This window comes from Cucumis sativus, chromosome 2, assembly GCF_000004075.3.
Source record: "Cucumis sativus cultivar 9930 chromosome 2, Cucumber_9930_V3, whole genome shotgun sequence".
NCBI lineage: Eukaryota > Viridiplantae > Streptophyta > Magnoliopsida > Cucurbitales > Cucurbitaceae > Cucumis > Cucumis sativus.
The window spans coordinates 13,385,571-13,402,544 of NC_026656.2; the positions used below are offsets into that span (position 1 = coordinate 13,385,571).

Consider the following 16,974-nt stretch of genomic DNA (forward strand, 5'->3'; position numbering starts at 1 on the left):
CTTATAACAAAATAAAATATCATTGCTAGATATCGAAACTTTTTTCGTCATCTTTCTTTTCTTTTCGTCATCTTCCTCTATAAATGTTTTAATATCTCTTCATTAATGATTATCTCAAAGTCAAATTTCATTTATGATACTTACATATTTCTTTTTCACTTTTAATTAATGTTCATTACTTTGTCAAAAAAAAAAAAAAGTTATTAATGCATCACTTCTCTAAAATTAGAGGAGAAGAAATTATTTTATATCTCTATAATTTTATTAAAAAAAACTGAAATGTAATCGAATTGAAATCTCATAATTAAAACTCACAAATTGTTATACTCAAAAAAATCAGACCAAAACAACTAACCCACTGTACCACACCCTTCAAGAAGATCATTTGGATGGATCTTTTCCTAACCCATAAAAGCCCAAGATTTTATTGATGGACAATTTCTTATTTCCTAAGAACCTTGCAAAAGTGAAAGATATTTACATACGTAGAGATTGAGAGTCGTCTTTACTGAAAAAAGACCAACTCCAAACATATTGATTCTCATTTAATAATTATTTGAGTTTTTAAAAATTAAGGCTATATTATCTTCATTTCGTACAACAATTTGCATTTTTCAAAGTACAAGTTAATTTCTTAAAAACTCATTTCACGAGTTTTATGTAGAAGAAAACATAGTTTATCAGATTTTCCATCTAATATGACTGTTTTTTTTTTCTTCATCAATTTATGATTGAAAAAAAAAGTTATTTAATGTACTCAAATCAAAAGGGTGCGATTTGACGAAACATTTCAAAAATGTTACCATGATAATATATATTATCATAGAAAATGTTACCACGATAGGTGATTAATGTCACTAAATAATTATTGTTGATTGAATTTCAAAATCATGAAACAACCAACTGTGACACTTTTTCATGAGTTGTTTATACACTTATCTTGACGGTGGATTAAAAGACTAAGAAAAGAGACATAGAAAGTGGTAGTGGCGTTTTTTAGAGTCATGTAAACCATTCTTTTAGAAGTAGCTACTTTTTTTAGTTATTAGAATTTGGCTCATTTTTTAAATCGTTGATAAAATGTAGAACACAAAGTAAGAAATTAAAGGTGTCAGTAGAGTCTACAACCTTAATTTAAAAAGAAAACAAAAACAAAAACAAAATTAAGCTTAAGCTTTTCATTTCGCTTCCCTATAAATGGAAACTATTAATTTTAATAAGGGAAGAAAATAACATTAGAGAGGCTTAAAGACATGACTGATATCATCTTAAATTACAATTTGACTCAAAAGCTTAAGTTATTGAAGGAATCTGACTCAATCATTATTTTGTTAATCTCAATTAAGTCATCTAAACAACTTTAACTTCTAAGACCTTGATCCATTTCCAAAAAGTATTTTATGTTTGCTTCTCGAAATGATCTCTGATGAGCCAATCAATACGAACTAAAGTTTAAGAATTAAATTAGTAAATTAGTAAAAGTCTAGAAACTAGAAGTTGTTTTTTTATGGATGTTTTCCAAAATCAGAATTGAATTTAATTTTAAAGAGGTTAAGAAGTGTATTTAATTTAAAAGGTCAACTCTATCATAGAGGTTCATTGATTGATTATTTCTTTTTTCTCTTAGCCAAATAATCATTTAATTAAAAAAAATAAGAAGAAGAATCATGCAAGTAAGTCCAAATATATAAATAAATGTGCAAGTTGAAGTTTGTTTCTTCCATTTTAGATTGATAAAAATTATGGAATGTCAAATAGTTCTTGCTTCCACGACTTATTCTATAGTTTTAATTCAAAAGAGTTGTCCATATATTAATTTACTTATTATATCCACTTTCACCCACTTGTTATTTTAATTTAAATTTTTTAAGATCTATCAATTTCCACTCATAAGATAATTAAAATAATCCTTATAGAGTTAACAAATATGTTTTAGTTTCTTTATCTTATATTCATCCCTAGTAACAAATTTAAACAACCTCTGACACAGTTAAGCCAAATATCATTCTTGTTTGACAGGTTAAATAACTTAAAAGTTTCAATCGATTCATTGATTGATGTAAACTATACTAATAAAATTTTGAAAACGAGTTTCGAGAGAGAAAAATATGATGCTAAGTAAGATTAGCAATTGGTAAAAATATATTTGATTTCTTCTTTATTTATTTTGGAATAATAAATTTATAAGTCGCCTCAAAATCTACAAACCTCACAAGTGTAATACATGTGCTTTCTAAAAGATGAAGGTTGGTCTCGATTTGATAACTATTTAGTGTTTGGTTTTCATGTTTTTGAAAATTAAGGGTACAAACACCTTTTCTGCCTCCAAATTTTTTTGGATGCAATATTTTCTTTCTACACATTTTAGAAATCAAGCGAAATTTTTAAGACCAAAAATTAGGTTTTAAAAAGATTGTTTTGTTTTGAAATTTAGTTAAGAATACGATTCTTTTACTTCGAAAAGACGAGAGTGAGAAATTAAGATCATGAAACCTTCAATTTTCAAAAACTAAAAATCCTTCTAAACTAATTTCATGTTTAGAAACCATTTGACTTTTTTCGCTTTTAGTTTTTAAATATAACTCTATAAATATTTTTTTTCATTTGATCAAAGTTTATTCCGCTATTACCTACTTTTCCCCAATATTTTCAAAAACCAAGCTAGGTTTTAAAAACTAAAAAAATATTTTTTTAAAACTTTTTTTTCTCTTAAATTTGGTTAAAAATTCAACTCTTTTACTCAAGAAAGATGAAAATCGTGGTAAGAAAATGATAGAAAATAGGCTTAACTTTTTTTAAAAAAAAAATTATCAAACAACAACTAAATAATTACCAAACAAGACTTAACCCGAACATCAGATATCAATAAAATAGAACATTAAAGGATAGAATGCAAATGAAAAAGGTCCACCACATAGGAAACCTTCCACAACAAATAGAAGCATGGTTGGTGTTTGGAGGAGGAGATTGATCAATTGGATTAAGTGGAAGATGAGTAGAAGAATTGGATTCTTTAACCACAATTCCGAACCTCATTCCACCCAAGCAATGACCAGCCACATTACAAATGAACCAATAATTTCTTGCTTCTTTGAGTTCAATTTTATCATTTCCACTATCATATTCACCCAATACTCCATTCTTTGCCTCACAAGATCTATATGTCTCTTCAATAACTTCATACACATTGTGTACATTCTTTGCATAATTGAAAACTACAAAATCAAAACCAACCAATCTTAGTTGTAGTGTTAATGAAAGAGATTAAGCGGCTAGTACTTAAATATATTGTAAGATAACTATTTAGATACGCTAACTAACTTAAATAGAATAAGAAAGTACTATCGACAACAAGATCAAAAAGTTTAAAACTGCTCGTTTTCAACACGAGCCTTATAAGGAAAGAGGAACAATTTGAATCCAAAGAAAATAGTTGAGAGGGAAATTGGTGATGAATACCTAGAAAATCTCCTTTGGTGAAATTATGGGATTGAGACCAAGTAGCAAAATTGGTGCCAGAATTCCAGCCATCTTCATCTCCAACAACAAAGACTTCACACATTGAAACTCCAAAAAAACTTAGAAACAGGAAGAAATAATGAATCAATCTGCAATTATGATATAACTTCACCATCATTAAGCTTTCTCTAAATCAGAGAGAGAGAAGAAGATGAAGAAGAGGATATATAAGTAAATTTAATCTTGAAGCAAAATAGTAATCACTATGTTTTTGGTGGATACAGCTATGAAATATTAATATATAACATATCAACTTTTTAAAACAAAAAATGTTGAATCTCAACTATATTTAGATAAAGACTTAACTTTGATGACTAGTCAACAAAATTTTGTTAGCTGTTTAAAAAATAATTATCCTCACCCTCAAAAGATTATTGTACTAAAATAATGAACCATATCGGTTTAACGAACATGCAAGGGTCAACTCAATTCCAAACCCAAAAAAATTCGGGTTGAGCCGGAGTTGCTTTGGGTTTGAAAACAATACTGAGACCAAATATTCTTTTAACAAACATAATGTTTTTAAAAAAATAATGTTATTTACATATATTGGTTTTACCTGATGGGCTTTAGGCCCATTAGCTGCGGCTGAGGACATGGGCTGTACCTACGTTGAGTGGCCCATTGCATCTGATTCTGTTGACTTCTTTTCAATCAAAAGTGTGAATTTCAAAACCCTTTCTCCTGAAACTTGAAAACCCTAGCCTCAACCCTCCACCGTCAAGCTCCGACACGCCGCCTCCCCTTCCCGGACCTCTTCCCTTCTCTTTCATTAATGTCTTTCTTCACTGGCGGCGGAAGATTCCGTGAGCTTCTTAAGAAGTACGGAAAAGTCGCAATTGGAGTTCATTTCTCAGTATCGGGGGCTTCGATCACTGGCCTCTATGTTGCCATCAAGAACAATGTCGATGTTGAATCACTACTCGATAAGCTACATATGGATCGATTCTTCTCTAAAGATCAGCCGCAGATAAATCCCTCGGAAGCCACATCGTCCGTAGACGACGGATTTATGAACGAAGAAAGATCCGCTTCGGAAATTCAACCGACAAGGAATCGTACCGCCGAACTTGCAGCGTCGACTGGCGGTGCGTTGGCTTTGGCTGTGCTTTGCAACAAAGCGTTACTGCCTATTCGGATCCCAATAACGATTGCATTAACGCCGCCGATTGCGAGGTTGCTGGCGAGGCGAGGGATTGTGAGAAGTGGTTGAGGAACTGAATCCATCTCATTTCTTCTTCTTCGTGGATTTGCTGCTTCTTGAGATCAACAGAGTACTGCGATTCATTTTCTACTTTTTCTTTCGAGAATCAATTTTTTTTTTCAAGAAAGATTTACGACAGATTTTGAGAAGATAATTGTGTTCACATTGTCAAAATATAAATAAAAATCTCACCCTTAGTACTTGATCTTGATCTTGTTCTTCCGTTTTGTTTTTCATTCAATTGAATTTCAATGTACTTTGTTTGAAATTTTAGATCCTCTTATGAGAGATTGAGAGGAGCTCAACCTTGGAAATTATATTATATTAGAGAATACAAAATTAAAATGTTAAAAATTTTCTTTTGTAGTTTTTTAGTTCTAAACAAAGGGTTTATTATTTGGTTCCAAATTTAGCTTAATCTTGAATTTGTAAGATTAATTATCATATTAATTTCTAAATTCTAATAACTTTTTACATTAGGGAACATGAAAATAAAAAAGATAGAATTAGTAATAATTTGATAAAATTTCACCCCCTAACTATGAACAATATAATTTAATAATTACAAACTATGGAATTATTTTTTTTTTCTTTATCTCTCACAATTATAGTATAGTTGTAGATTAATTTTTTCCTTTTTAGTGAAACTATACCATAAATTTTAATTAAAATTAATTGTTAATATAAGCTCGTCACTCAAGATTAGTTTAACTCAACCATCAATGATCAATATGGTTTGTTAATTTTTATTAAACGATAACTTCAACCGTCAAGGACCAGTCAAGGATCAGTATGGTTTGTTAGTTTTTATTAAACGATAACTAAAGTATGTGATAGATAAATACATGTGAATTATTTTTTGCATTCATATTCATTAACTAATTAGGAAAGAACAAAGATAGAAGCACGTTGATAAGTATGCCTAAGAAATTAGACCCACATATGATATGCATATGCCCATCAAATTATCATAAAAAATGGGAAACCAAAATACATCATTACTTGATATGAAAACACAATGGGAATTGTAATAAACAAACAATAGAACCTATATATATATAAAAGAACAGAAAAAAAAGGATTTTGAAGTTGTGATTTGCATATAATAGGAATAAAAATAAAACAAATAATTACATTAAAAACACAATTACTATATTTACAATTCTTTTAAATTATTGCTATATACCTAATTATAAAACATAACATTTTGACTAAATTTAATTCTCCCATCTCCCAATATTGTTTAGTGATGATCCTGCAAAACAAAAGCAAAATAAGAGATTTTTTTTCTTCTTATTATTAAAATTTGCTCATTTATTAATCAATATAAAAACTACTTCTATCATTTTTCTAGGAAAAATGAAAATCAACAAGGTATTATAGTTAAATTATGAACGTTTAAGCCAATTTAAATCCTCTTTATTCATGTATCCGTATTGAAACCATAAGTAAATTTGATTACACGTGTTTAAAGCATGAACAATTTTCAAAATTAATCCCAACTAATAATTTAAATTGATTCATTTATGATTTACTAAAATGATGGATCACACAAAGTTTATTCAAACAAAATTGGAATGTATAATTTGATGAAGCTACAAAACCTTCAAATTTAAATTGAGGAATAAATTAACATCCTCTCTAAAAAAAGATTCATAAATCTCACCCACTATTTTTTTAAAACAAATATTAAAAGTCTAGTAATATTGCAAACTTCTAAAGATACGATAGTTTGAAGAAATTGGAAGATTATTTTTTGTAATTTGATCCATAGTTAAGGATGAATTTGAACACTCAAAGTAATTAATAAAAATATTAATAAATAATAACAATGAGAATTAGAAGTAAATATTTTTTCTATAAAATGTTCAGATATAAAAATAAGACACATATTAGTTAACTTGTTTTTAGGACTAAATCAAGATATTTGAAAGTGTATTATTACAATAAAATAAAATCTAGTAGATATAATCCTAAAAAAAAAACATTCCATTTCATATAGTTCATGTCAAATAATATCGAGAAACTATAGCAAAATAATAGTACTATATTAGTATGTCATAGTTCATCGTAGATAGATTTAAATATTTTATTATATTTAAAAATAACTAAATAATGTATCCAACCATTAAAGTTTAAAATGATATTAAAATACTTCATCATGATATGCTCTATAGTTTCAATTTCAGGAATGATTTATAAATATTTTAGATGGGAAATGTTCATACCTGTGAAAGTGAATGTATAGTCAACACAAGCATAGCTTAATTGATAAAAGTTTTATACTGTTCACTTTGAAATCGAAGATTCGAATTCCCCAGCTCACATATTAAAGTAAGGGGAAAAATGTTATTGATCATATCCTCCTAACGTTACCATCAGTTTCTCACTAAGTCGCAACAAAAGCCTCGAATAAGAGGCCGCACAAAAATATCATACTTCTTTACTCTTCTTTGAGCAAAAATACTTGGAAGAAGTAAAAAAAAAACAAACAAATCATCAATGAATTCCATTTTAGGCACAAACAAGCTAGAAAGAGCAAAAAAATCCTAACTTCGCTATGCAATATGACCTTTCTGTTGTTTTTTTTTTCCTAAAAAAATCGATGACACGACCAAAAAGTTGTACCAAAAACCCAGATCCTAGAATTCTACTTTCAGAGAAATGAGGCCCCAGTTAATAACTTATAAACAAGGTGCATCGTTGATCATAATGGGTAAAGTGAAAAAGGCTTCGACATGAATGGGAATTGAATTGAAGAAGGAAAAAAAATTACCTTGTCAGCTATATGTAAATGATGAAAGCTTGTCTTGGGAGTTTTTCCTTTTTTTTTTTTTTAATGCTACAACTGTTGAAAATGCTTAAAATCTTGACAATCAGCTCCGACTTCGTTCAATGACGAGAAGAGCTTTGGAACAATCTTAGCGAGCATAAGCTTAAATCCAACAGATGTCGAGTTGGGATCACTTTCTACTCTTACAGAAGCATCTTCCGTGAGAGAGCCAATTAAGTGACCTTTCATGTATGCATCACAGGCTTTCAGGATGAAATATCCACGCCTCCTAAAATGTTCCTTGATGAGTTCTTCAAAGTCCTATTCATGAACAAACTTCAAATAGTCAAACATAATATTTAAGTGAATATATCAATTGGAAAATAATTACATCATGAACTTCCTGAGTCAGCACAAATAAAATGTCAAAACACAAAACAAAAACCATCATGATTGAGCAAGCATAAGGCAATGCAATATCTGAACCCATTTAGGAGGATAGTGGAAAAAAGGTAATCATATTTCCTACGGCATGAAAATTAGAGAATTCAAATAAGCAACCCATTTGCTAAAAATATAGTATAACTAATTGGATTAAAAAATAGACCCATGGTCATATCCTGTCAAAGAGCTAACATATATGCTCAAAATAAAATATTATGGAGCATGGAGAATAGTGACCGACTCAATGTGGAACTAACTATATGACAGGATGGATGCAAAATGTGTGAGAGAGAGTCATTTGAATATATAGAAAAACTACGTAGTTTAATGGGAACAAACAAACAATTAGCCCATGATGGCTTTCATCCCCTTTTGCAGTTTTCAGTTATTATTTAAAAGTAAGTTTCCATCTGAAGGGGCAAAAGAAAGAAAGAAACTCGAGATACGTTCTAGACTTTTTAATGTATGTCATTGAGAGATTGTGGTCCAAAAAAGCTCACAACAAAGATTACTCACCTTGGGAGGCTTCCTCATAAGATACATGATTGTCTTGCAGTTTAATAAGAAAGTGTTTTCGTTGTACGACAATGAATTTTTCTCTCCTTCTGCTGTTCCAACTTGCTTGTCATATCCAGCTTCATTAAAATATGGTTTAGAATTTAACACCAATCCCTGAAGCGAGACCAACACTTGAAGGATGCTAGATGACTTTGGATCCCACACTTCATTTCCTCTGCCAGTCCAAGTATTTAAAAGGCTAAGGCAGACTTTCCCTTCCTCATAAAGATTGGGATTTATCCGCCACCCACCTGAATGATAATACGCTGACTGCATCATAACGAACTCTGTCAGTGAATTATATAAACTATGGTATCCAGAGGTGGCCTGATGCTATGACAGGTGGAATGATTAAAAGGCAAGTATTGCTTACTGGAGGAACATCAGGGTATTCTGGTGGGAGGTGAAAATCGAAGAAGAAGAGACCATCTTGGTAGGGGGTCCCGTAAGCCCCAACAATGACTGCTCTTAAAAGGTCCATACGATCTTCATAGACTCGAACATATATTCCATCTGTTACAAGAATTCACTTGTGGGTCAAAATCAGAAGCCAACTAACAGATACATGGATGAATCTCAGGAGACATGACATAACCACATAATCAAGCAAAGATGAGCATTGTTTACCTGGTAAATTATTCTGGAGGATACTCCAATCTTGCTGGATTTTCTTGAGCCATTTCCTTCCATTGTTAGTCTGCATGCAACAAAGCTCAATCATTCAAACTTGTGTAGAATTTTTCAAGTGAACATCCAAGTATTGATCAAAAGAAAAAAAATATCCTAAAACAAAAACCGCGAATAGGATTTTTCTTACATCATGAAAGTGGGGTGTCGAATCTTCAAAATATAACAAGGTTTGGATTGTTTTGTTAATTACTTACTTGTCCATTTGTACCAAGAAAATAATGGTCTAAAGGATCTTTAGCTATATCAAAGCCCTTGAAGCTGCAGGTACCATCCTCATGGCATGCTGAAGCATCTAATTCTACAGTCCTCAGATTGCTTGAAGTTTTTGCCGATTCTAACACTTCTGATGGCTCAGAAGCAACACCATCCTCTCCTCTTCCACAATCAGAGTTCATATCAGAAGCATCAAAAGAATTGGATTTAAGAGAGGTAGACTGAAGCCCAGAATCTTTTCCCTCTGAAGCTTGAATATCCAAGGATTGAATCTCACTTTCACTGTGGGAATCCAAATCCATTGAATCTGGATTTCTTGGTCCTCGTGAGAATATTCCAGCAGCCAATCTAGTAACAAATCGAAGTGCAGCAAGTGGAACAGATAGAGCTAGATTTCTTCCTGAATTACTCTGTTCACTTTCTTCCTCTTCAGAATTTGCACCAGTATCCTGCAGTTCGATATCCTAGAGACATTGACATGGAACATTATTTTGCTTAGAAAGAGATGCCATAATACATATCAGGTGCAATTATTCTTCAAACCGTAGATAACAACATTACCATTGAATTCAAAGGTAGACCAATGAAAAAAGTAAATGAAAAAGAATCAGATTTAGATTTACAAGAACTGTCACAATGTCAATCAACAGCACGAGGGGCATAACATATGGAGGGAAATCAATAAACAAATGATACTTGCCAAAGCCTTGGATAAAGAAATTGAAAGAAATGATATCATGGAAAGTGGAGTGACAGATGCAATAAACTATCTACTAAAATACATTTTGAATCCCATCCATTAAAATAAAATTGCAACTGACAAGACATACAGAAATTCTGACAATGACCTTTTGCAAGCAATACGTATAACTAATACAAAAGTGCATAGAGGCCCCTCATCATCACATTCACACGTTACCTGATTCTTCTTCAGTTTCATAGACAGAAAATCTAAGGTTTAAATTATTAGGATAGAACCATTCAAAACTACGTACGAGATACACCAACTTTGGTGTTTGAAAAGAATAATACCTCCGCAGCATTCTCAACAGAATCCATTTCATCATTGTCAACTGTTTCCCAACTTGCAGCACCATTACTTACTTCACTACCAGCAGCAATTGATTCATCATCATCATCTCGACCAACAACATAAATTGCTTGAGGGCCAACCTTAGTAAATCAACAAACACTTTTTCACTTAATTACTAAACTATAAGGATGAGAAAGGTGAAAACTATTGAAAACTAAATGAGTTACAAAGTGATAAACCATAGCCTCCATCATCAAGAGAAAGCAAACAGAAAAAAAAAAATTTAATACTTTTACAACTTTTTTTTGTTAATAGAGAAACCAAACTTTCATTGAAAAAATATGAAAGGATGTTTGTCCATACAAAAAAGAAGCTCAAAAAAGAGGGAGAAAAACTACAAACCACAAAAGGGGGATTCAATCCAACAAAATAAACCCTAGCGAGTAATTACAAAAAGGTCTGCTCAAGAAAATTCAAAGAGAACACACAAGGACTAAACAATATGAATTGCTATTCAATAAAACTTAAAAGCCAAGTGGATGTAACACTCAAAATAGCATCTAATTCTTGCCACCTATGAAAATATAAGAATAAGTGAATAACAATTCGTAATCCTGTCCTACATAACAAAATTGTTTAATTCCAATTATAAGGCATTCTATCTTTTATGAGAAGATTATAAACCAGTTGGTCACATTGTATAACGTTCAAGACTAACCAAGAATCATTTTCAAAATTTTAAGAAACGAAAAATACCGTTGAAACCATGCCATTAGCCCAAGTAACTTCAATATCACCATTCTTAAGGCCAGTTATATTTCCAACCCAAGAGAGATCTGAGAAGTCGATGCAATCATCACTACATGATGTATCTTCTATTTTCTGGCTTCCTGAAGCATTGTTGAACTCTGTACAACTCATCATCTCATTCGTTGAACTCTGCTGCTTTAATTCCTCTGTATTGATTCCCAAAGACATTGCCTCTGCAGAATCAGAAACAGGGGACAATCGAACAACCACGTCACCATAACAGTAGTCATAATCTGGATGCCCCTCTAGCTCATATACACTAACAATTTCTTCTTTGTCAAATTCTCGAGGATCCTCTGCCCTGGAGACTGGTTTTAACCACCTCACACAGGCTGTTCGCTCCTTTGCATGTACACTTTTCACAACTCCAACTCGCCTGCTTTCGCTAACATCATCATCATTATCGGAGGCCTTCTCAACCACATACTGTTCTGGAACAAATTCATGATCACCTGGATTATCAATTGGAATCAAGCTTGTTGAATCCAGTCCAAGTTCGGTTTGTCCATCCTGCCATGCAACATCAACTCGTGTCTTAGTATTGATAATTAGAAGGGCTCTCTCAAAGTTTTCCTCTTTCTTTCTAGCCTTCTTATCTCTCCTGACAACAACTTTGCGAATTTTTTTGCGATGTAGAGGCCAAGTCTCATGGGCAGTCTCCTTGAGAGCTCTAGAACTACTAGATTCGGGCAAACTATTATCCACAGGATTCCTATAATTTCCATCGCATGCACTAATGGAATCAAGATCAGTGGATTCAGTTGTCCCACTTAATTCATCTAGCACAGTATCCTCTGAATCACAAGCACCCACCGATTGTGCACAATCTAATGTGTTGGTCACTGAAAGTTCTGTTTGTGATGGGTCCTTAGTCAGGCCAGCGGAGAATGATGGAGGAAGAAGACACCAGTCACCCAACTGCCAATTAGCATGTGAGAAACAAGTTAATAACCTTAAGTTCTTTGGGGTTTGTTCTTCGGCTGGGGCAGTAGAAGAATCTGGTCCATATCCAGCAGACGCTATCCAATAAATGAACACTGAACCAACTGTAACTTTCGTGACAGTGCCTTCCAAGCGATTAGGTTTCCATAAACCAGAAAGCCATTTAGAATTCTTAAAAACTGTTGAAGTTGCCCTTACACGCTGACCAGGATAGTAGGGAAAGTTTGCATCTTCAAGGGTATTTTTAGAAACTGGTTTGAGCCGCAATGGCTCTGCCTTTGTGACTTTACACTTAGAGCCATCATCAAACATCACAGTCACATTATCCAATACATCATCAACTCTACCCAACCATGGACCAAGGACCACATAATCTCCCACTGTGAAATCTCTCACACGTTTTAAGTCTTTAGATGATATATCTTTCATGATTGATCCATCGGGAACTAACAAATCAACAGAGATATTAACATCTACCACAACACCTGCTTGCCCTGTTGGATCAGAAACAGCAGCAACAAAATCACCATGTACAAACCCCCTATCAATGACTGTTAAATCATTGACATGCTGAGTTGTCTCACTTTCATCCATCCAAAGGACACGAACTTCATTATCAGGAAGAGGTTGGCTCTTATAATTATCTCCGTTGGAATGTCTGCCATTACCGTCATCACCACAATTTTCCTTGTTCTGACCTTCTTTCTCTCCATCACCATCATTATCATCACACTCATCATCATTCCCACCATCTTCACCGTCATCATCTTCATCTTCATCATCAGTAATGTCGCTATCTGAATCAGCATCACCAGCAACTTCAGTCACAATCCCTATCATACCACTACCTTTGCTTTTTACAATATCTTGCCTGTATATATGCGGAATATTAGGTTTATCGCTTGTATTCTCATTTTTTATTCTAGCTTCATCATTATTTATAGTTGTAATCTGGATATCACTTGAAGAAACACCATCTCTGTTGTTGCAAGTACCAATAAGAGACTCCTTGTCCACAGAATCCTGTTGCTCCATCTGAAAAGAAGAAGGGAGAAAGATAAGTAAATCCATAACTGAAATATGTAATTCAAGTATATTAAGATAATTTTCAGCTCAACCTAGTGATTTACATTTGTCAAAGTCATAACTAAGAAGCACAGAAACAGAAATCAGAAACATAAATGAAGCAGTATAGAATGACAACATATCAGTTATAAAAGAATTAGACCAGTAACAAGGTTGGGGAACATTGCATAGAAGTTATTATGTATACTTTTGTGTGTTCTAAAGAATTGAAGGTACAGACTTCCATCCATCTATTCAATTTTAAACAGGTTTGATGTCCGCAGCTCAAATATATTACTCTACTGACATTACATACTCGAACAACAAAATATAGTCAAGCATTCCACATAATATCCTATTCTTAAAAAGATCACCTCAATCATCATTTTCCACACTTCTTACATACTGGATTAAGACGTAGAAAGTAAAACGTATATATTATCCTTTTTCAGCTTTCTATAGGTCATTTATCTCAGATTCTTGAGTACTTGATGTAAATATTCTTAGTTTTGACGGAAAACTACTAAACCTTTTTATTTTAACTTTCTCAACCAAATGCACCTCCCATGTGTCCCATGACCATAACTAAGAAGCACAGATATGAATACAACACATGAATACAACATAGCACAGAAATGCATCATTTTTAAAAAACCTAGGACAAAGACACAACAAATACATGTTTATTAAAATAAATAGAAAATTCAAATTCAATAAGTTTATTCATTTGTATGCTAAAAAAGTAATGTGATGTATTTTGCTCTCAAGTTTTATTATTTGTGCGCTATCTCTATGGTGCAAGATTTGGGTATCAGATCTTGCCATCCTTCTGTGATTCAGCCTCCAACAATGCCCTCACATGACTCTCTAGCCCACATGTTGTCAAGTGGACTCCCCCTTCTCAGCAGTCTTTCAAGGTGAATTCTGATACAGTTGTTATCAATGATAAAATCAGTATCGGAGTGGTTGTTCATGACTCCAAAGGTGACACGATAATGGTATTAGAAAGTTCCTTCTCACTAATTGGTTTAGTTGAACTTGCTGAGGTAGTTGCTCTCCATGAAGATATAAGGTCTTAGAGATGGACCTTTCTCCTCTTTGGGCTGAAACAAATTCCAAAATCCTCGGGAACCTTCTCATAGGAAAATATCGCTATACCAACATTGTTCTCAATTCGTGATCTTCTTCATAAAGAGGCTATTAAGGGATTTATACTTAAATTATAAGTGCAACATAGTTGCCCACAAGCTAGCGTGACATCTTTGAATACAAGATCGTCGGTGATTCGGGTGGAAGAACACCCTCCATGTGTGCATTCTCTTTTACTTTCATATTCTAGTTTCTCTAACTTGGGTATTTTTGTTTTTCAATTATGCTTAAAAAACAAATGTTCAATATGTGTCAAACAAATGTTAGACCTTTATTGACCACTTGTGTCAAACACATATTTATTATGTTAACAAGTGTCTAACACACATCCAACAAATGTCAAAGGTCCAAGTGTCTATCTGTCTGGAACTCTATCGAAACTAAGTTTTCATGTTTCTAAGGTCCCCAAAGCATGCTTTGTGTATCCTTGTTGTGTGAAAGATCTAAAAGAATTGAACACTTCAAATCATATGCCAATAGATGTTCGGGTTGGATCTTCAACTCCACACACAATAAGAGTATTCATGCTTCATAGGCGCCAACCTTGGCAGCCAAGAAAATGAACAAACAAAATCTGCAGGCTTTGAGTCTTTCAAGTCTTAGGAAGCAAAAAATAATAATGCATGAACTAATCATTGAAATTTTACTCAAGGCGAACGATCAAGTCAAATAAACACACTAAATTTATTTCCTTTTTCTTTCATAATATTTTCTTCAAGTATAGAAAAGTTATAGAAAGAACAGAGAAGCAGTAGGTGGACATTTAGAACAAATTTTGGACGAAACAATTAGGAGATTGAGATGCTTTGCAGGTAATTTCTGCAAGCACTTAGAAGCAGTGACCAAATACATTTCCAAATTTCCAATAGTGTCTCTAAATCATCACCACTAACACAAACACAAAATGAAAAATTCGGGGTTGCTAATATTTCTACTAAGACAAGAGGACCAACCCAAGTGAGCGTAGCTCAACTCAATAGTAATTGGCCTTCCTCCCTCAAACTTGAAGGTTTGATCCCCATCCTACAGTTGTACTAAAAGAAAAGGAGCAACATGAATATAAAAAATGTCCCCAGAAGGAGCCCATTTATACCACCAATTACTATAACCATCCATTGATTCTATAAACCAGCAATCATCAGACTGCCCATAAGAAGGCACCCAATTGACGCCTTCGGACAAACAATCCCAAGTTGGTTAAATCAGATGCCACAAGAAAGAATAATGGATAAAACAACCAATACCAATCCTAGACTTACAATTCAAATGCTCAAAGCACGTAATAAATACCAGCAGAATGAACCAATCATCGAAATAAATAAATAAATAACAAAAAAACAAACAAAAGAAGTTGAAACCCACCATTGAAAACCTTCACAGATCAATCCTTTGAGCTAAATTGAAATACCCCAGAAGCTTAAACCAACAAAAAAGAAAAAGTATTCAATCCAAAAGCTCAATCCAATACAGAAACCAAAAGAATAAGAGCTAAGGAAAATGAGAACCTGTGGAGAGAGAAGTGGAAAGAGAAAGGGCAATCTGAGAATCTTCGTGGATTGAAGGGAAAGAAGGCGATGCGATGAAGAAAAAAAAAAAAAGGAGGTCTCTGATTTTGAACGGAGGGTTCCTTCAAACGCCCACTTCGAACCCAAGAATATATTGCCAGAGAACCAAGAAATGGGAGAGAAAATTTGAGGGAGGAGCTGGAAAGAAAGCACCGGGGCCGAGGGGGATGGATTTGTAAATATTCTACAATTTGGGGTCCATTTTGAGAATACGTTAAAGCTTTTGGGCCTTATTGTTACATATTTGTATATGCATCGAATGGTATGATAAAATAGAAAAATCACAACTCAGGTCGATACGATGATCCTTCACTTTAGTGATTGAAAGTTTTGTGATACATTGGACTTTCATACTCCATTGTTAAGCTCATATCAAAATATAATACTTTTAAAATTGGATAGTTATATAACATCCAACTTGACAGATTTATAGTGTTTTTTACCTTCAATTACATTTTGTTTGGAAAAACCATCCGTTAAATATTTTAACATTTATAAATAATTCAAATCACATTCTTAGTCAAAATTCTTTTTTAGAAATGTATGTACATTTATTGTAATAATCTATTTTATGAAACAAACATTTGAAAAAGTCTACACGTGTTTGAAAATTAATGCATATAGATGATTTCAAATATAAATATCATAAATAGTCTCAATTAATTATCATAAATTTAATTTACTTATTAAAATTTCACACGAACCAAGAAAGGTAAATTGACGTAATGATGTGTACTCAATTTTAACGATACAAATTTAGTTGTATAAGTTCATACTTTCTCTTAAAATTACGATTATCTAAATTTGTATACTTAATTTCTTAAGCTCCTAAGTTGAAAACATTCTTATTTAGTTTCAACTTTTGAATAACAATTATTAAGTTATTTGTATAAACAGTAATAATTATTAAATTGTTGCCACAGAAAATTAAAAAGAAAAATTTCTCTATTTGGCTTCCTTTAAACCACTTTTCCTATCTCCTTGCAAGTGGGTATTTGTGTTTGTAAAT

At 32.6% G+C, this 16,974-nt stretch overlaps 3 protein-coding genes across 5 annotated transcripts; 1 reads left to right on the plus strand and 2 right to left on the minus strand.

The window, feature by feature from the left end:
- Window positions 1-2,131: 2,131 nt before the first annotated feature.
- LOC101221400 (chemocyanin) lies at window positions 2,132-4,216 on the minus strand. 2 transcript variants are annotated; one of them, XM_031880572.1, is made up of 3 exons: window positions 4,079-4,216; window positions 3,460-3,578; window positions 2,132-3,215 (listed from the first exon to the last, which is right to left on the minus strand). In XM_031880572.1, exons 1-3 carry the CDS (start codon window positions 4,147-4,149, stop codon window positions 2,863-2,865), a joined length of 543 nt encoding a protein of 180 aa, XP_031736432.1. In that variant the 5' UTR covers window positions 4,150-4,216; the 3' UTR covers window positions 2,132-2,862. The 2 variants fall into 2 exon arrangements, with proteins under 2 accessions (XP_031736432.1, XP_004147051.2); XM_004147003.3 differs by having other exon boundaries at window positions 3,460-3,608; window positions 4,079-4,212.
- On the plus strand, window positions 4,176-4,932 carry LOC101221163. Its single transcript, XM_004147002.3, has one exon. It carries the CDS (start codon window positions 4,295-4,297, stop codon window positions 4,730-4,732), a length of 438 nt encoding a protein of 145 aa, XP_004147050.1. The 5' UTR covers window positions 4,176-4,294; the 3' UTR covers window positions 4,733-4,932.
- A 2,098-nt stretch (window positions 4,933-7,030) lies between these two features.
- Window positions 7,031-16,102, minus strand: LOC101220698 (probable ubiquitin-conjugating enzyme E2 23). 2 transcript variants are annotated; one of them, XM_011650997.2, is made up of 9 exons: window positions 15,906-16,102; window positions 15,763-15,816; window positions 11,191-13,221; window positions 10,434-10,574; window positions 9,383-9,865; window positions 9,126-9,195; window positions 8,872-9,011; window positions 8,457-8,768; window positions 7,031-7,817 (listed from the first exon to the last, which is right to left on the minus strand). In XM_011650997.2, exons 2-9 carry the CDS (start codon window positions 15,763-15,765, stop codon window positions 7,566-7,568), a joined length of 3,432 nt encoding a protein of 1,143 aa, XP_011649299.1. In that variant the 5' UTR covers window positions 15,766-15,816; window positions 15,906-16,102; the 3' UTR covers window positions 7,031-7,565. The 2 variants fall into 2 exon arrangements, with proteins under 2 accessions (XP_011649299.1, XP_011649300.1); XM_011650998.2 differs by lacking the exon at window positions 15,763-15,816.
- Between the last annotated feature and the right edge of the window lie 872 nt (window positions 16,103-16,974).